General features: G+C 41.3%; 3 protein-coding genes across 3 annotated transcripts in view; all 3 read left to right on the top strand.

Moving 5' to 3' along the window:
- The window catches only part of LOC131693194 (uncharacterized), an 86,646-nt gene extending 86,367 nt beyond the window's left edge, over positions 1-279 (top strand). The window contains exon 5 of the mRNA XM_058980826.1: positions 53-279. Within this exon, the coding sequence (XP_058836809.1) occupies positions 53-275 (223 nt within the window). The 3' untranslated portion in view covers positions 276-279. The remainder of the gene's footprint in view (positions 1-52) is intronic.
- An 8,128-nt stretch (positions 280-8,407) lies between these two features.
- LOC131688423 (uncharacterized) lies at positions 8,408-9,652 on the top strand. The gene has a single exon (XM_058972628.1). The coding sequence runs from the start codon at positions 8,426-8,428 to the stop codon at positions 9,650-9,652; it is 1,227 nt and encodes a 408-aa protein (XP_058828611.1). The 5' UTR covers positions 8,408-8,425.
- Positions 9,653-18,013: 8,361 nt separating this feature from the next.
- On the top strand, positions 18,014-19,274 carry LOC131689699 (adenine phosphoribosyltransferase). The gene is made up of 3 exons (XM_058974958.1): positions 18,014-18,262; positions 18,682-18,919; positions 18,974-19,274. The coding sequence occupies exons 1-3, from the start codon at positions 18,159-18,161 to the stop codon at positions 19,208-19,210; spliced, it is 579 nt and encodes a 192-aa protein (XP_058830941.1). The 5' UTR covers positions 18,014-18,158; the 3' UTR covers positions 19,211-19,274.
- The last annotated feature ends 862 nt before the right edge of the window (positions 19,275-20,136 follow it).

The following is a 20,136-nucleotide window of genomic DNA, read 5'->3' as shown; positions in this document are numbered from 1 at the left end:
AAATGAAATTATTATAATGTAAAGACAATCAATCATTGTCGGCTATTTTCAGACACAAACATCAGATACTAACAATACTACAGACCATTTACACTGATTATGAGGAAAAATGCTCCATTAAGTTGACGGAAGATATAAACGCTACTTTGGAGGAGTTTAAAGATAGCATTCTCAACGAGCTTAGAGTAAAAATCGATAAACCACTGGCCACTGAGGAAATTCTTTCCCATGAGCTGAAAACTGATTGTATTTTTTCAAAACTGTCTCTTAGTTGATTCACTAATTTTTTTTTATCGCTATTTATGTTGGAACATTCACAAGACCATCTCCGTTTCCATTGCCGCGATTGTCGATTGCCACGTGTATGTTAACTAATCGGCCGATCCGTTTGTCGATCTCATCCTCACTGTCATCATCCGAAGGCTCATCGTCGACTTCCTTTTTCAGCGCTGCCTTCGGGGATTTATCCTCTTTTTCCACCGTTTTCGTTTCATCGCCATCATACGGTTCCGGATCGGTCTCACCATCTCCGTCGTGAAGAATGTCAACAAAGATGGAAACTAGTGGGTCATCGTTTGGAATGTGATGGGAACTGCTGGACAGAACGGAACGTGGATCTGCTTGATCGATTGCTGCCTGTACGTTTTCCTGAATCGGTGCTCCCTGGATGGAGGCGATGCACAGAGCTGCTAGGAGTAACAGCTGCTTCATGGTTGAGTACGCTTCACTGTCGAACACGGAAGTGCGAAACTTTGATGGATCGCTACGTTCAAGCTTATATATTCGGTTTTTGATCGTAAAGATTATCTCGCGTTTGGTGGACCGGCAATTTACGATACCTATCTGTCGGACGATGGCTCTCAGTCAGATTTTGGAGCTTATCGAATGTCGGCTTGGTTTATTGCAGCGGTAATCTTTTATGTTGTCATCGTTTACAGATTGACGTATACTATGGATGCTATTGTTTTCAGACTTTTAAACCATTTCATAGATTAGGAAACAATAAATATATACCGTGTTTACCGATTAGTCCGAGTTAGATCAGTTCAGGAAAACCACTTCCGTTATCTCGGAACATTACTTAAGTATGACTATTTGGGAATATGTGTAATTGTGGATTCTGCTTCCAGTCAATTCACTCAACGACTTTAAGAAAAAATACATAAAGTCGCTAGGTAAGGCTCTCATTTCTTTTATAACTCGTCATAGCATCAATTGCCAAAATTGAACCACATTCACCGCTGAGTGCTGTGTTTTGCGTACCAGTGTTCTGAGTCTCATTAGGCTGTTAAGCAATTAAAATAGAGGTGTGATAACTTCCACAACTAACCACAAATAATCCAAAAGCACCAGCCACTCGCTGTGGAGGATAAGCCAAAGCATTGCCCTCTTCAACCACTAAGAGAGGAAGTAGAGTGAAGCAAGCAGGAAAGCGGTATCGTCTTTCGCCATCGTTTTCTGGGGGTAAATGATGCGGTTATTGGTCATCACAGTCGCCAGAGAGGTTCCAACAAATAAACAAAGCTCTTCTCTCTGAACAACTGTCAAGGACCGCATTACTACCAAAAGAAATCGATTGAAACAAACAAATTCAAAGTTAAAGTCCTATCATACCCAAAGAAATTTATGTAAAACTTGGAGATCACCCAATAAAAACCTGAATCTCTTGGTCAAACCCGGAATGGTGGCAACCCTCGCCAGATGGCCTATACTCATCATGAACGCAACGACATTGCCTGCAACTCCCATATCATGGCCCGTTCCAAATAGAGCTGGAGCCAAACGTGCTCGCGAGACGGAGGATGATAAATTTCTTTCTAAATCCGATGTCCCCAGTCTAACGTGTGACAAGAAAAAGGGTGATGTAGTAAAGGTACCCACAATCACTGTTCAACCCGCTACTAGTAAATGCTGGATTTACTTGTCGCGAATTTCTATCACCGTTTCCGAAGCTGAGGTTGGTGCTATGGTTAAGGAGTGCCTTTTAACGGACGATCCGGTCGAAGTGAAGAAGTTAGCGAAAAAAGACGCAAATTTGAGCGGGCTTAATTTCATTTCTTTCAAAATTGGTGTTGACCCTCAACTTCGTGAAATGGCCCTTAATGCCGAAACTTGGCCGGATGGGATGTATTTCCGCGAGTTCATCGACTTTCGGCAAGAACGTACTAATGACGGGAAGCAGGGGTTTCGGAAAACACCTCGACTGGGATAAATCCATCGCAAATAGCAGTTATTTTAGACTACGCACCGACAATTCGCCTGTTGATCAATGGCAACCGGGACGCACCGTAGAAAGCAATATGGAATCCCCCAATCCTCCCAGCACAGTCGTGCCTCTCGCAGTCAGCAGTATCTTCAGTCATCCCGGCACTGTGTCTGGGAATGGAGAGGGGGACTTCCAAATTGCCCTCTTTGGCAAGTATTTTAAAAATAATATTGATGAATCAACCGTTTTTCCTGATGGAACTGTTTGTTCTAGCTCGAATGCTTCCGACTGTCAATTAATAAGTCAACGCTGTCAGCCGTCAGCTGGAAACCTCCTGAGGAGCACTCCAACTTCCATCACGGGTGCTACCAATTCATGCAGTTCACCCGCGCCTTCTGCTGTTAGCAGTCATTCCAGTCGCCCAGGTGTGCATTCCAGACGAAGGAATCAAGGAGTGCCGGTCAGCCATCCGTGCCTAAAACCGTCGCCCATCCACTTATACTATCAAAATGTGGGTGGCATGAATTCCTGTGCAAATACCTATCGCCTACCTACCTCGGACTGCTGTTGCGATATTATCGCATTGACAGAAACATGGCTAAATGAGCAGACTCTTTACAGCCAGGTGATTTGCTCTGACTACGAGGTTCTCAGATGTGATCGGAGCCCTCTCAACAGCCACAAATCCTCTGGAGGCGGTGTTTTGCTCGCTGTGCGTCGTGGATTACAAGTTCAACATATAACAAACGATGCTTGGAGCAGCATCGAACAAGTATGGGCAGCGATAAAATTGGGAAATCGAACATTATATATATATGTGTGGTTTATTTCCCTCCCGATAAAATTCGCGACTCTGCACTAGTTGATTCTCATTCTGAATCATTGACTTCTGTTGCTGCGATGGCGCAACCCACTGACGAAATCATGATTCTCGGCGATTTCAACCTTTCTACAATAAAGTGGCGTTCCATTCATAACGGATTTCTACAACCCGACCCAGACGAATCTGTTTTTCATCCTGGCAGCATTACTCTTCTGGATGGCTATAGCACGGCTACACTTCTGCAGATTAACAGCACAACGAACGAGAACGACCGGATTTTAGATCTATGCTTCGTTAATGCCAGAGATCAATCGCCGCATATTTCCACCGCCCTCGCCCCGCTGCTAGTAAAGTATGTTCGCCACCATCCGCCTCTACATCTTACACTCCAGGACGTACCGCCTATGAACTTTTCGAGCCACACGCCCACCGTGTGTTACAATTATAAGCGGGCTGACTATAGCAGCATTCTGAATATTTTACAAAGCATTAACTGGGATTCTGTGCTAAGCAAGGATGATGTGAACTCCGCCGCTGAAACGTTCTGCCTTATAATGAGCTACCTTATCGATCGTCATGTCCCAAAGTGTAATCAACGAAGTGATCAATTCCCCTGGCAGACAGCCGAGTTACGTCAGCTAAAAACTGCAAAAAGAGCAGCATTACGAAAGTTTACCAAACGCTGTACCTTGTCACTGAAAGCTTATTATGTAAGGCTCAATAACGATTTTAAAAAACTGGACAGTTTTTGTTTTTCAAACTATCAACGAAAAATGCAACGTAAGCTTAAGTCGGATCCTAAATCGTTTTGGAGATACGTCAATGAGCAGCGGAAAGAAATCGGCTTGCCTTCTACAATGTTTTTGAATGGTGAAGCTGGTCATGATTCACAAGCCATATGCAAATTGTTCGCCTCAAAATTTGCGAGTGTGTTCGTCAGTGAGACACTGTCCTCGCAGCAGATTGACGTTGCAGCTAGCGGCGTGACCCAACTCGGACGGTCAGTGAGTGAGATTCGTGTAGAGCACTCGGATATTGTATCAGCAGCATCCAAGTTTAAAGCATCGTCATCTCCCGGGCCAGATGGTGTCCCTGCTGTGTTTTTGAAAAAGTGTATATCTGGTTTGGTGGAACCACTCTGTCAACTATTCAAAATGTCACTGACAACCGCGATTTTTCCTCAATTGTGGAAAGCAGCTTTCATCTTTTCTGTCCACAAAAAAGGTGATAAGAGGAACATTGACAATTATAGAGGAATTTCTGAGCTCTGTGCCATTTCCAAGCTCTTTGAGTTAGTCGTGGTGGAGTCAGTGTTTTTTCACTGTAAGGAATATATTTCTAAAGACCAACACGGATTCATGCCGAATCAATCGACGTTGACGAATCTACTATCTCTAATCTCTTTTGTGTCCGAAGGGTTCGATGCGAATCAACAAACTGATGTTATATACACTGACTTATCTGCAGCTTCCGACAAAATCAATCACGATATCGCAATCGCTAAATTGGAAAAACTTGGCTTCAGTGGATCACTCCTGCGATGGTTCCAATCCTATCTCGTTGGCCGTCAACTCAGTGTGAACATAGGTGATGCATACTCCAAACTATTCTCCGCAACGTCTGGAATTCCGCAAGGAAGCCATCTCGGACCATTGATATTCACTCTCTATTTCAACGATGTAAACTATCAGCTTTCCAGTTTTCCGGCAGTTAAAAAGTTCTTTGCCAGAAAGTCATTCATAGGAATTCGATCACCGAGAACTTTTTTCTGATTTACACACACGCATTTTTTGCTACACCACCATTAGCGAAATTTACATACTGTTGTTGGAAAAATTGGTAAATCTGAATTGAGCGGATGAGGCGAAATATTTTGAGATTATCTGTGCAGCATTGGCACTAACTACACATCATTGGAGTAACGTAGAAACATCAACGGACCCAAGTAGCTTCCCTGCGCTATCGCGGAAGCTATCTCCAATCGCAATCATTATCTCTCGATTTAATTGTTCAGATCGAAATCGTTGCAAAAACAAATTTCTCCATTTCATCGATTGTTATATAAAAAAAAGCGGTTAGGTTGGTGGACATAATATCAGTTTGAGCGCGACATCTCATACTCCCTCTTATGTAGGATGCTAGATTCGATAGGTTAGTTGCTGTTTAGCGTCTCGGCGTGAAGCCATGCTAATCGTGAATTAAGTACTGCTTGCATTGACCAAAATCACCAGCTCGGCAGAGCGCTCAACAACTGATTCGTCATTTTCCTTTTCATGGTTTGGAAACATATTTGTGGATTTCCAATGCAACGAAAAAATGCCACTGGCAAGAGAACTCAAGCAGAAGCAGAGTCACCAAAACATCGATGTGTCTTCTCAAAGGCACCAAATGGAATTCTTCGGGTCCCGGATTGAGTAAATCAAGTTGTTTGTTATTAAAGGTCATTCCCTGTAAAATGAAAATAATTACAAAGTATATCATTGTTATATGAGAATTTTCAGGTGTATACACTGGGGGTCAGTTGGTGTCTGGTAGTTTTAGGGCCGCCAGAAACCTGTCCAGCATCAGCATCCGATCCGGGAGTGACAGAGGGCCCACGGTTGGAGGGTTGAGTTCGGGTATCCTTGCCGGGATGTTGTGCAACCCGTTGCTGGAGTGATCGTGGTGGATCTCGGTTTAAATAGTGTCGAAGAGGCTGGCATCGTTTATGAAGTCTACGGCAATTTTCTCCCTTACAATATCGTTGGACAGTGCGTCGCGAATTGAAGGTCGTGCCTTACCTGGAGTTCCACTGTTTTTCGGGCCCGTATGTGCTACAGGTTGGGTGTGGTACGTTGAAATTTTAGTATGCCCGGTTCGCAGTCTAGAGAGAATTTTTTGTTCTTTTCAGTTCTGTCGATCGTCCCATTTGACGGGGAGTCCCTTAATTTTATGCAAGTGGTTGTTGTTGAGGGCCTCTGCGAAATACCGGATGATGTCCGCGGCTGGCACTTCCTTTGTGAGAGTTCCGTTGGCTCTCCGACCGCGTGCTGCCAGGGAGTCTTCTTCAGCGTTTCCCTCTACGTCGAAGTGTCTTGGGATCCTACAAAGCTTGGTAAGGGAATCGGCTTCGATCTTTATTGCGTAGATGGCCGCCCTCGAGCGCACGAAGTACCGAGAGGGAATCCGTGAATATAGTTGTTGCAGTTTCTTCTTCTATGACAGGACCAAAGAAATGGCTTCGGTTTCGGCGGAAAATACCGAGCACTTTAGCGGGAGACGGAGAGATTTCTGTAAAATCGACTCCAGTTTGCCCAAAACTACTAATGGTTATTAACAAAATTAATAGGCCACAACACATTATCATCATCTTCGCTTTCAAATAATTTTCATTCGTCACAGCTCTAAGAAAACGTTTGGGGCTTGCAATACAAGTCTCGCCTCTCTCCATTTTTATATCGACGGTGCCCGACACTACCGCGGTATCAACGTCAAATCGTTTCAGAAACACTCCTGATTTTCTACAGATCAAGCCGTCCACTTGTTCCTCAATATCCGCCATATGTTTTTCTGGAAACTTTTGCGATTCATTTGGCTCCTCCAGAAGCGCAATATTTCCGAATCCTGACTCTACGATATTATTTGAGCCATCCAACTTCGTCTGATCTCGTGACTCAAACCGATCATGCCACACGTGCAAACAACTCTCCGATCGTCGAACTTTCTTGTTCAGCTTTCCGTTTACTTCTTTCAGCACATACATGTTGTCCGTTAGTTCCGCCACTGCAACAATACGTCCTGTAGCACTCACGATATCGCAACGATCTGCATTAAACTCTATCCTCAACCCCTTTTGCGTCAGCTTATGTACGGATAACAATCCACTATCCAAATTAGGCACGTAGAGCACATCTTTAAATAGAATATCAATAATTTTTCCTTGGCCATCAAAACACTTTGTCGCTCCTTCGCCAACTCCTGCCGACATAGTTACAGAACCATCCGCCAATACCACCTTGATCCGTGAACTTTCGTCCAGTTTGCTAAAGAAGTCCTTATTGTTCGTCATGTGATGTGAACACCCGCTGTCTATGTACCAACAGCCTTTGCGCCGACTGTGCCCAGCAGTGAAACAAATCGGAGATTGTTTATTCAAAACCTGCTTCGCTTTCACCTCCTCCTGCTTGCCATCATCGGAATCTTCGTTGCTCTGCTGCTGCTTCTTCTTCAGAAGTCGACAATCCCGTCGGAAATGACCAGGTTTTCTACAAAAATAGCAGACCTTCTCCTTCGGCCCCCTGTTATGAACTTTCATAGCTTTTTCACCAGTGTCTACACCACGTTCTACTCGCCGCTGATGCTCATCGAATAGTTTTTGCTTTACAAGCTCCATAGTCTGGTCAGCATCCGGCCGGCTTTCCAGTGCCGTCACCAAACTACTATACGATTCAGGAAGACTGCGATATATCATCGCTATTTTTAACGGATTCTCTAGTTTCTGACCCGCACAATCCAGTCGGTCGAATAGCTCCTCGAGATCACACAAATGCTTCTCTATGTCACCTCCTTCATCCATGTTTAAGCTGCAAATGCGTCGTAGTAATGAGACTCGTGACGTCATCGTCGCCTTTTCATGGAATTCTTTAAGTTGATTCCATGCCGCTTGAGCAGATACAGAATTTCGAACCAAATTTAACTGACTATCCTCGACATAAAGAACAATAGTCGCCAAAGCCTTCTGATCGGCCTTCGTCCAGGCCGTTGTAACCGGTTCCGGTTTTATCCCTGCCACAGCATTCCACAGCTCCTCACGCTTTAGCAGCATTTCGATGCGCGTTTTCCATACTTGGTAGTTCTGGTTACTGAGTCGTGCAAACATATATTTCTCGCTCATTTTCATCAATTTTTCGTATTATCAACGAACAGAAACAAGTGAAAAAAAACGTTAACCGCAGCGCATACTCCAACCAAAAGAAGATACAATGGTGAACTTGCAATATAGCTACACAACACGCGCCTTTTACGAGCCGTAAACAGCCAACCTCGATTGCACTCGGGCAGAGGAAGAAAAAACAAAATTCTTGCAAATTTTAAAACTTCACCAACAGTTCTTTCACATCACCTGGGCCCATAACCTATTGGAGATAAACTCAGAGGCAACACCCAACAGGCAGCACAGTACACCGAATGACCGGAACAACCTCGGAACAACGCGTGATATGTGAAAGAAACTCGGGACGCAAATCGTGAACGTGTTTATTCAAGCTAATGCTACAGTGGAATGGATGGTACATTTTGCTTTCTCTGTCTGCTGACAACTAGGTTGTCCAGTGGCGCCAGGTATAAATATTACTCCCACTTTTACACTGCCAACACGGGTTACGATATTTCACCGGTGAAACGCCATTTTGGAACGGATGCCGAAGATTAAACGGCGACGAAACGCGGCTGACGAACGAGAGGACGAGGCGAAAAGTAAGCAGGAAAACAGCTGCCAAGAAGGAGACAACAGCTCACAGACGGAAATCACGGATAATAGTAGAATGTCACTGTTTCCAGTTCCTCAAACAACGCAAGAGGCAAGAGCTGCGCGTCCACTTCATCCGGAAGAAATAAAAGCATTAATCAGCGAGTTTGTCGGATCGTACGACGCTGCAATTTGGATACGGAAAGTGGAACATTATCAGAAATTATATGGATGGACGGATAACGCTACTCTATTGTATGCAACAACAAGATTGTTTGGCCCTGCGAAGTTGTGGTACAATTCAGTGGAAGAAAAAATATTCGGTTTTCATGGATTCAGAGTGATGTTGCTAACTACCTTCCCGAACTACCACGATGAAGCGGACCTTCACCGGGAGCTAATGACTGTAATGAAGAGACAGCAAGAAACGTATGACAATTATGTATTCCGTGTCCAGAATATTGCCAGTAAGGGACGAGTCTCGGAAATATCGGTGATCAAGTACATCATCAGTGGCCTATCCCGTGACAGGTTATACAATCAGATTGCAGCGAATGAGTACAACACAGTTTACAGCCTGCTGAAACGGATAAAGTGGTGTGAATCAAATTTCCAGTTGAAAAAGGCGGACACAGCAGGAGCGAGTGCAATACGTCAGCCGCTACGTTATTTCGAATCGGGTGTTAAGGCAGGAACAAATTCATCTACAGTGGGACCATCCGATTTCATCTGTTTCAATTGTAATGATCCAGGACACAAATCAATGAATTGTCCAAAACCACAACGACGTCCTCGTTGTAGTTCGTGTTTGAAGGTGGGACACAATGCGGAACAATGCTTCAAGTCATTGGACAAGGGAAAGTCAGTTGTACACAAACCAGCGGTTGCGATGATTGACACTAATGAAGGAAAGTCAACCATAACGAATCGGGTACCAAACGAGGTGATCGACACTGACGAAGATGGGATGATGAGATGTGATGCTATTATCGGTCGACGATTGAAGCAGCTGAAATTGCTGGTGGATTCCGGTAGCGCAGTGAGTCTAATAAAACAATCTGAGCTTGCAAATTTGATTAAGATAGATGGTGAAATAGGGAACCACTGCATAGACATTTCAGGCATCAATGAATCAAAAGAAGATTGTAGGCAGGATGGAAACAAAAGTTGTCGTTAAGGGTACAATGGTGTTTGATGTTTCGTTTTGGGTTGTAGCTAATGAAACTATGGGAGTCAGTGCTATTCTGGGTCGAGATTTTCTTAGACGGAATAACATAACTGTGATTCGTTTCGAAAAACCTGAAGCAGCAACCATAAGTGAAAAGATCGATTCTAACCTGCTAAAGCAAGCATTCGGTGACTGTTTGCCAGTAATGGTTGACTATGAAAAAATTAATTTGAGTGTGGGTGATAATGATGAAACCATCCGATACGGAGTGCGAGTTAACTCAGATTTCAAAACTTTTTATCGAGAAAAGAAACCAGACGTTGAGAAGGCAGTCAAGTACGTAGCATCGATTCGCTTGAAGGATGATAAGTGTTTTAATGTTTCCCCTCAAAGATTGGGCAAATTTGAAAGAGATGGTGTAGATGAGATTCTAGATGGTTGGTTGGCAGATGGAACGATACGCGAAAGTGAGTCTCCATATTCGAGTAGAGTGGTTCTAGTGAAAAAAAAGAATGGTCGTTATCGCTTGTGCATAAATTTCAAGGAATTAAATAAGTTGGTTGAGCGAGATCGATTTCCACTGCCGGTAATTGAGGATCAAATCTCTAAGTTAGAAGGTATGAAGTATTTCTCAACGATGGACATGAAAAATGGTTTCTTTCATGTTGAGTTGTCAGAAGAGTCTAAGAAATATACATCCTTCGTAACAGAGAACGGACAGTTCGAGTTTAATAAGCTCCCGTTTGGTTACACCAATGCACCATCAATTTTTTGTCGCTACGTGGCAAAAGTGTTGAATGAGTTTGTCAGATGTGGAAAACTAGTTGTCTTCATGGATGATTTTATGTTGTTTACAAAAACTATCGACGAGCATATTGACCTCTTACGTCGTGTGTTCGCGGTGCTGAAAGACAACGGCATAGAATTAAATATAGAAAAATGTCGATTTTTAGTCACGCAAGTCGAATTTGTCGGATATGACATTCGTTCAAACCAGATCAGTCCATGTGATCGACATGTAAAAGCTGTCCGAGATTTACCGATTCCACAAAACCCGAAATGTCTGCAGCGGTTCATGGGATTACTAAGCTATTTTCGAAAATTCATTAAAGGATTTTCTACTATTGCCAGCCCATTGTACGATTTGCTTAAGAAAGACGCTGTTTACAACTTTGGCCCGCAGCATCTGGAAGCGTTCGAAACATTGAAGTCTTTACTTGTATCCCGCCCAGTTCTTAGTATTTATTCTCCATCGTCTGAAACGCAGTTACATACTGATGCATCCTCTCATGGGTTCGGTGGAATTCTAATGCAAAGGCAACATAGTGACGGCAAGTTTCATCCCGTGATGTTCTTCAGTCGCAGGACAAGTCCAGCAGAAAGCAAGTTGCATTCATTCGAATTGGAAACCTTGGCAGTCGTATATTCACTTCAACGATTCAGGCATTATCTCATAGGTATTCCGTTTGTGATTGTGACGGATTGCAAGGCTCTAAAGCATACATTAGAAAAACGCGACACCAACAGTAAGATTGCTAGATGGGCAGACTTACTAGCTGAGTTCGATAAGCAGATAGTGCACCGTACGGGAGATAGAATGCAACACGTCGATGCGTTATCAAGGTTGTGCGTGAATGTTGTCGATGAAAAACGGGATCGAAGCATATTCGAAGACTCGTTATACGTTGCTCAGATTAACGATGAAAAACTGTGTCGTCTTAAAACCCTAGTCGAAGGAAACAAAGTCGCGGGTTATGAGGTTCGCGACAACTTGTTGTATAAAGTGGAACGAGATCGTCTTCTCTTGTACATTCCGGAAGAGATGGAAGAATCGGTCATATACAGGTTTCATGATTCGCTTGGTCATTTTGGTAAAGATAAGGTAATGCAATTGATTAAACGATCTTTCTGGTTTCCGAAAATGACTGAGAAGGTTCTCGCACATACAAAAAGGTGTATTTCTTGTATCATGTACAATCCTAAAGCTAGAAAGATAGATGGAGAGCTGCAAAATATCGACAAAGGAAACCGGCCATTTTGGATGCTTCACGTAGATCATTTAGGACCATTAGAGGCAACGACTGGTAAAAATAAATATGTTTTGGCAGTGGTGGATGGTTTCTCGAAGTTCATCAAGCTCTATCCTACTAAAACGACGAATACACATGAAGTAATGAAGCATTTGAAGTCTTATTTTATCAACTACAGTACGCCCAGGATTTTGATCACTGATCGTGGAACATGTTTCACTTCTCAAACATTTAAAAGTTTTGTTGAAACACACGGTATTGTTCATAGTCTGGTTGCAACAGCTTGTCCACAAGCCAACGGGCAAGTGGAAAGGTATAACCGTACGTTGGTACCCCTTTTGGCAAAGCTCGTCGAGTCCTCTGGCTATTCTTGGGATAGTGCCTTAATTGATGCCGAACACCTATTGAACAATACCTTAAATCGTGGTTCTGGATCAGTACCGTCGAAGCTTCTGTTCGGTGTTTTACAGCAGCGAAAGATTTCGGGTGATGCCGTGCAGTATTTCCAAGATTTATTAGAATCTCCGGAGCGTGCCGATTTGGAGTTTTCTAGAAGAGAAGCAGCAAATCATATTCGTAAAATCCAATATTATAACAAGCGAAAGCATGATAGTAGATGTTTGAAAACTACTTTCAATGAAGGTGATCTAGTTGTGATTCGTAGTGTACCGGTTGTTGGCGAAAATAAAAAAATTGAAACCACGGTTTAAGGGGCCCTACCGAGTTAAAAAGGTACTGGATAGAAATCGCTACGTAGTTTCCGATATTGATGGTTATCAGGTATCAGGAAAGCGTTTTGAGGGAATATTTGACCCCCAGAATATGCGTCTTTATAAACGTCAATCACCGGGAACCCTAAACGACGAATCTGATAGTGGTTTGAGTGATAATGAGTAACATTGATTCTCATATTAATTCCAGGAAGGCAGCGAAGAAGACTAGACAAACAATATCCTGTCAACCGTTCAGATCACGACAATAAATTAAAAAAAAAATGTATTCAGATCAGGTAATTAGGGTTGGCGAGAGCTTTGTAGGATGTCCGAGCTGTAGAAGGGCTAATTTTGAGTTGTCTTACCCCTCGACTCCCTGTGAATTTTTGTGAGAGTCTTATCCCCCCGTTTTATTTTAACTAGGTTTTAGTAGTTTTTGAACGTAGAGTGCACGCTCTCGCCAGCACACTTCCTGTATAGCCATCGCAGAAACCCCATCTTGAAATAAATCTTATAATATCTATAAAATTAAATGTAAAAATATAACTTCTAACGGTAATTCACCGGAAAAATTACAAAACCAATTTTTGTTTTCTTTTATTTCGGAATACTCTTACTTTTTCATATGTAGTGGTAATGGGTGCTTTGATATTCAGTTTTTAAAACTCAAATATTTTTTTTTCCTGATTTTTAAACATAATAAAACAAATATCAAACTTGTAAAGGGTGTATGGAATCAAATGGAATCGTTTTCAAATTGCTGTAACTTTTTTCCATTGGGTATCTTCTAATAATTTTTTTGAAATTAACCAAATGTGTATCGTTTATATTGTGCAACCGTTGCGAAAAAAGAGTCAGAAGAGCATTAGTGGGGTAAAACATTTTTGCGCACGTTCTTGGAAAATCCGGATTTCTCTGACCATGCCATTAGAAATAAGCTCAGAATGGTAAAATCTACGGTAAGTCGTGTTTTGAAACGATGCAACGAACGTTTGGCTGTTGATAGAAAAGTGGCCAAAATGGATAACCGTATTGTGTGTAGGATCACTAGCGGATAGTCGAAGCTTTCAAGAGAAATCGCAATAGTTCAATAGGAGACGTAGCGAAAAAAACTCCAATTTTTGTGTATATACGTAAAGTCCAAAAGGTACCGAATTACTATGAACAGCAAAATACAAAATCACGCGCGCAGATGCTCTAAACTCAGCTGTTGACAAAACTGTAAAATCAGCATCCTGGACTCCTTTGCTTTACTGCATGTCATAAGTTCGACGCCCCTTAAGACGTTGGAAAGCAAAAGATGTCTTAGTATGCCCAAAAATACATGATTTGGCAGGCAATTTGCTCTTGTGGAAAGTGGAACATATCTTCAAAGCGTCAATTTCCACTTCTGAGTCACTCGTCAGTCTAGATTTAGTCTCGTGCCATTACTCGAGATATGTTCTGAAGTGGTACAAGGCTAAAGAGGTCAATTTCGTGCCAAAGGATTTTAATCCCCCGAACGGTGCTGAATTGCGGCTATTAATGAAAACTGGAATATGAGGCAGGCACTTCAAAAGCATCCTATGGTAGTGAAAGCGGAAGCAGAAATGAGGAAAAAATAGATTGCCACACCAAACCAAATTCGCCCAAGACCTCATAAGGAACTGCATAAGACTTTATGAGCTGTGTTAAAAGAAAGGTACGTGCATTTGGATATGGGCTCTGAAATTAAATAAAACGAAGCTGGAAAAAATTAATAATGTGCTTTATTTTATACCCTGAAAGTTTGTAAATACTCTGTTGAATGGGTGAATTTTGACGAACCTTTACTTGGGGTGCAATTTGATTCCGTACGTCAAAATCATCGTCACAACGCAGCATAACGCATATAAACGGGCCTCGTTTCCAAACAATATATATTGTCGCGCTTATAATAAAATCACATTGCGGGCGTCTGAAAGGCGCATCAAATATAGCCACAGTTGCTCCGCAAGCAGATTTCAGTGGAGCTTTATTTTTCTGCCAGCTGTGTGCTTTTCGAAAGCTTCAAGGAAAAAGCTGCCTATACATTCATATAGGCGGCTGTCACGCGCCTATCTCAATTGAGCTTTCATTTAATCGCATATCGAGCGATTATCCTGCAAGGCACAATAATCAATTAATTACAGTAATAACCTACACGGAAACGAAAAACTACCAAAAATTGAGTTCCTTTGACTCAATCTCGTGGTATCGTGGGGGAACTTAAAATTAGGTAAACCGTGTTGAAGGTAGTTTCCATTTAACCACGGCAAAAATTACAACTCATTGATAGGTTTTTTATACTCAAATTTAAGTTGAATTTACCTAATTTTGAGTTCACCCCAAACAACTCAAAAGTACCTTCCTCCACGGAAGACCTCGACTGAGTCGAATCTCTCCTTTTGTTTTTGACAACACTGATGAGTGCGAAAGCGACGCACAACTCAAAAGTAAGTTAAAAGAACTTATTCTGCAGGTTGTTTTATTTAACCGTGTAGGATAGGATCCGCCAGCTCTGTCCCCTGTTTTTGAACCAATTCGCCAGCTCGTGATTGGATGAAAGTGACATAGGCAAACCTTCGGCTTGGAAACTAAAAGTACTACAGGGCTGCTTGGAAGTGTTGTCATATTGTGATATCAAACATAAAACGACGATTGTTAACTGTGTTGATTTTTTTGTTTTCTCGAGATACCGCTTTATGAAGTGCAGGCATTATTTGGCAGACGAAATCAAACATATTATCCAGAACTGAAGTTCCCGAGAGATCCGGTAGCGCGGTTATAGTGGATTCTGTTCTGTGTGCGGAATAATGCAAAAATGCCGCTTTTCGAAATCAACAGGCTGTGTAGCGTAAGTATGACAATATTTTGAACTTCATGTAAAAATTGTCTTTGTTCCAGTACCGAGTAAATTGGAAGTACCGAGCAAACAGGGAGAAAGTTATCCCGGAAGTCGCTTCTTGTTCTTCCTTTGGTATTATCGATACAGTTGAATTTTACAGTTTTCAACTGAATCGACCATCGGTGTAAATAGGAGCGTGTATTTTCTACTGCTGTTTTCTCCGAAACGATCACATGTAGTACTGGAACAAACCTATACATTGCTCCAAAACAAAAATTAAACCTTGCAGAAAAGTAGTTTTAGAATATTTAAAATAAATCCGAACAGAGAAGATTATTCTTGTGACAGAGGTTGCTTGACTCAGAAAGCAACTTACAAAAATGAAGAGGCATGAAGATATTTTTCGTAATGTCCAACAACGAATATATATTATTTTGTTTTTCTGTATTCCGATGGAAAAAAAAGTTTAAATGCGGATATAAAGACTAAATCTTTGATTTTTCCAGAAGTATGAAATTGGTACATAATATAGAATATTTTAATCAGAACAAATATACGATCGAAACAAAACAAATATTTTGGCAACATTGGTCGAGTGGGGTATGTCGTTTTCAACAGGGATTAGTAAAATATAAGAAGCAAAGAGAATAGGGAAAGAGACGAATAGTGTGAAGCCAAAAATACCTTATTGAGCAGACCAATCGTGCAATGTAAATAAACATTACTCACGCCTGAGTTGGAGGAGATAAGTATTGTACATCTATCAAAAAAGAAATTTGATTTTCGTCAGAATTTAGTTCAATCGTGATTGTGTAAGGTCCATTCTAGAGTATATGTATGAGTAAAAACAAGCTTTAGAATTATTTCATCTCTTTGTTTCGAAATGCACATCGTTTGATAAACAAATCCAACGATCGTCATAACGTTTGTTTTCAAAATATAATAGGAGTCATTTAAAGTGCTGCCCGCGGAAGCGGTTGCCAACATTCTAGTGTTGAAATCATCATAAAGAGAGTGTTGCCGTTTTGACTGATTTTCACTCTTCGTCTCTTTCCCTATTCTCTTTGATAAGAAGAAGCCAGCTGGCGGATCCTATCCTACACGCCACCGAAAAACTACCTAAAATTCAGTACTTTTGACTCAATCTCGTGGTATCGTGCAGAAAGGTAAAATTAGGTAAACCGTGTTGAAGGTAGTTTCCATTTAACTACGGCAAAAATAATAACTCAACCTTGAGTTTAATTTACTTAAATTTATGTTGAATTTACCTAATTTTGAGTATATCCCTAACAACTTTAAAGTACCTTACTGCACGGAAGACCTCGACTGAGTCGAATCTCTCGTTTTGTTTTTGACAACACTAATAAGTGCGAAAGCGACGCACAGCTCAAAAGTACCTAAATTTAAGTTAAAAGAACTTATTCTGTAGGTTATTTTCTGGTAGCGTGTAGGTAATAACCATAAAGTTTATTGTTCAATGTTTGTTTATAAGGTAAAGAAGTCCCAGATAAAGAATAGGAGAGATCGGGGCATGATGATATAGACAACATATCTTGTAATCAAAACCTCCCAGTTCAGCCGGAAATGAATCAGCCAGCATTCCGGATGAGCTTAACGGTGTGACTTGAATTTCAAACAGAATAGAACCTCGACTTAAATTGCTACGAAGAGAGCCAGTTTTAGTTTAATAACTCAATTTTGAATTTTGTAACCGTCATAAAGTCATAAATTATAAATCGAGAATTTAATATCATTAATTGAACCGCTACTGAATATAGACACTCATAGTAATAGACCAGCGAAGGTACTTTTATCCTAAGAGAAGAGACGACAACAGGCTTCTTGCTTTTCTTAATTTTCTCGACTAGGCCCTGCCGTAAATCTAAAGACAACAAGCGTTCATCATTGCCAGATTCCTTTCCTTTTTTCCATACTTTTCGCAATTGCTGAAAAGAATTTTACCCTCAAAGATCGCACCTCAACCAAGAATTTACAATGCTAGCTGCTTTTGAAAATAAAAACTTAATTTTCATTCATGTCTCTTAGCAATACACGTAGCTATATCGTCATTCAGGACTTTTATTCAATTTGCCTGAAATGTTGATGTGTGTGAAAAGTAGCCAGAACAGATCCAGCAGCACTGTTTTCCATCCCGCTTGTAAATATAATGAACGCTCAAGACTGGCAAAACGACCAATCAGAAGCTAGTTCAATATTGAGGTTAGGACTGGATCAAACTAGCTACGCGATTGTCTTCTGTTCTCTTAGCTTTTATCGAGCCAAACGAACTGTCAAAATCCGGAGCCAAACAAGCAGAACAAATATTACGATTTTATTTAAAAAAATGTAATGTATTGTATTGATGCCAGTTTAACATGCTTGTTTTTCTAGTTGCCAGTTTTGCAGTTTTTACATACGCGAGTCTATTACTATCTGGGACGGGACATGCCGATAGATATTTTCTTTTTCTTTTTTCTTCTGTTCATTATATTGTTCGTCTCACATAGCCTCCCTTTTTGCCTCACATAGTTTAAATGGACTGGCTGCATTTGACGTTCGATTTTTGGCTATTTGCATGTCTCGTCTCAGATTACTATGAGTACTCCACTCCGTTTATATCACTAACATGACAGTCCAATAGCAAAATGTGGCCACCTCTCCCAATGCGCTGCATTGGACAGATGTGTCATATTTGAATGTGTGCGTGATAGAAATCGATTTATCCTACCTGTATTATTTCAATATACCTTGGTTCATCATATGTTCGGTAACTGTCAAAACAAATACTCTTATCGGCGGTTCAGTGTTCAGTCAGTATGATAAGCTGTATGGTTTTGTGAATAGTTTTGTATGCTCCATTCATCAGTTTTTATGTTGATGAGTATTTAATGAGCTGATAAGTGTTTTCAATATTGTCTAGTCTGTCGATGCCTTCGGAAGCAAATCGATATACTATGTCCGCTGATTTGGAGCTAGTAAAGAAACACATCGGTGAATATCCTGATTTTCCTGTGAAGGGCATTCTCTTTAAGTAAGTACACAAAGTTTATTACTAAAATTTATAACTCTTACAATAAGATAAATACACGAAAAATTGTCGTTTGATCCTTTTTAAATTACAGTTCCAGTTATTTTAATTAATGCGCTGGATTTGGATAGATGGATGCGTTTGTGAATGTAGGGGCCCTTCTGGTACTGAATCGTGAATAATTCGTTTTTTTTGTGGTAGTCTAAAAAGTTTTCTAGCAACACTAACATGAACTTTCTGCTTTGTGCAAATAAGCAAACTTTCTTGTCCTGGTAATATCGTATACTATCACACTATCTTTTCCAACCAAATATATTCTAATTTCTTAGGAAGCTACGGATTTAAAAATAATAACAGCCTAAAATGTTTTGTACTAACATCATCATCCAATTTACATTATAACTCTTTATCTACTTCCGCAGGGACATATTCACCGCCCTGCGAAGCGGACCGGTATGTCAAGCACTGAAAGGTCTGCTAATAGCGCACGTCCGACTGGCCTGTCCTGACGTTCAGGTCATAGTCGGCCTTGAAGCACGTGGTTTCCTATTTAGTCTGATGATTGCAGCCGAGTTGGGCATCTCCTGTGTGCCCATTCGTAAAAAAGGAAAACTTCCTGGCCCGTGTGTGCAGTATGAGTACCAGCTAGAGTACGGAACGGTATGGCGATCGATTTACTATACAATGTCGTTTTTGAACATGGTTTCATTTTAGGACATTTTCGAGATCCAGAAAGATAGTATTGCTTCAGGCCAAAAGGTGCTAATAATCGATGATTTATTGGCAACGGGGGGCACCATGGATGCTGCCAACAAACTGGTACAGCAAATCGGTGGTGTCGTTGAACAAAATGTTGTCATCATAGAGCTGACAACGTTGGGTGGGCGAAAGAAGCTGGAATCTTCTGGGTTCAAAGTACATTCCTTTATTCAATACGATGATATTGAATAATCTTTGAAAGCGAGTCATAGTAAATTTAAGCACGTAACAAAATTACATTACCAGCCATTACATGTTGTGATTATCGGTGACGTTGGGTCAAACGAAAATAAATTTATATGGTTAAGGTCTTCAACCAGTTTAACATTCATTTTCGATATTGATACTTATCCGACGAAATAGTCTATGCTTGTTAATGGAGAGGAGAGATAATGATCTAGCTTCCCAACCCGTGGTAGGGCAAAGAGCCTCCGCGTATAAGACCTTCCGGGATGACGGGACAACCCGCTAGTTATCGAAAATACGCGACTTTAGGCACGCGAACCAAGAGTTTGATGAAGGCCAATGGTGCCGTTTCGTTGATGGACTAACGAGAAAACCATCGATGTGGATTCTTTAGGTCGGCGTATGCGAAACCGAAACGGTACTAGCGAAAGCGTGGATTATTTAAACCGTTGAATATCTAATTTCGCCAAGAAGGTTTGTCTGGGTTCCGCCCCGGCACAGAACATCCACCGTGTTGCGTACCCTCACGATAATGCGAGCGAAACACCTTTTTCGATGGTGAAGTTCTCACTTGCTCTCTTGCCATGTAACAATAGAGCCCCAAGGTCAGAAAAAATCATATTCAACTTGTTCAAGAATCTGCCAGGCTCTGCCGAGAGACGCGCGTTGAGTTTTTTTTAATAAGTTTCATGAGACAAGCGAGTGTCATCGTCATCCAAGAAACATTAAAACCAGCCTCCGACCACAACTCATATCGGCCGATTGAAATATTGTCTGGTATCCGGAAGTTGTTTGAGAAAACGATCCTATCCTGCCTCGGCAATTGGGTCGAAGCAAATGGTTACTGTTAGATGTTAGATAGATTTGGTTTTCGCAAAGGCAAAGGAACGAACGATTATCTTGCGTTACTTTCTAGGGAATCCAATTGGCGT

Source organism: Topomyia yanbarensis, chromosome 3, assembly GCF_030247195.1.
Source record: "Topomyia yanbarensis strain Yona2022 chromosome 3, ASM3024719v1, whole genome shotgun sequence".
NCBI classification, from domain to species: domain Eukaryota; kingdom Metazoa; phylum Arthropoda; class Insecta; order Diptera; family Culicidae; genus Topomyia; species Topomyia yanbarensis.
The sequence above is the reverse complement of the archived record's forward strand: the minus strand, read 5'-3'. Positions and strand labels throughout refer to the sequence as shown.

What these genes read in the sequence shown, in the direction of transcription:
- LOC131688423 (XM_058972628.1), top strand. Translation starts at nt 8,426, where the DNA reads ATGCCGAAGATTAAACGGCGACGAAACGCGGCTGACGAACGAGAGGAC.
- LOC131689699 (XM_058974958.1), top strand. Translation starts at nt 18,159, where the DNA reads ATGCCTTCGGAAGCAAATCGATATACTATGTCCGCTGATTTGGAGCTA. An exon ending in GTGAAGGGCATTCTCTTTAA is followed by an intron (nt 18,263 to 18,681) that starts GTAAGTACACAA and finishes CTACTTCCGCAG; the next exon opens with GGACATATTCACCGCCCTGC. An exon ending in ACCAGCTAGAGTACGGAACG is followed by an intron (nt 18,920 to 18,973) that starts GTATGGCGATCG and finishes GTTTCATTTTAG; the next exon opens with GACATTTTCGAGATCCAGAA.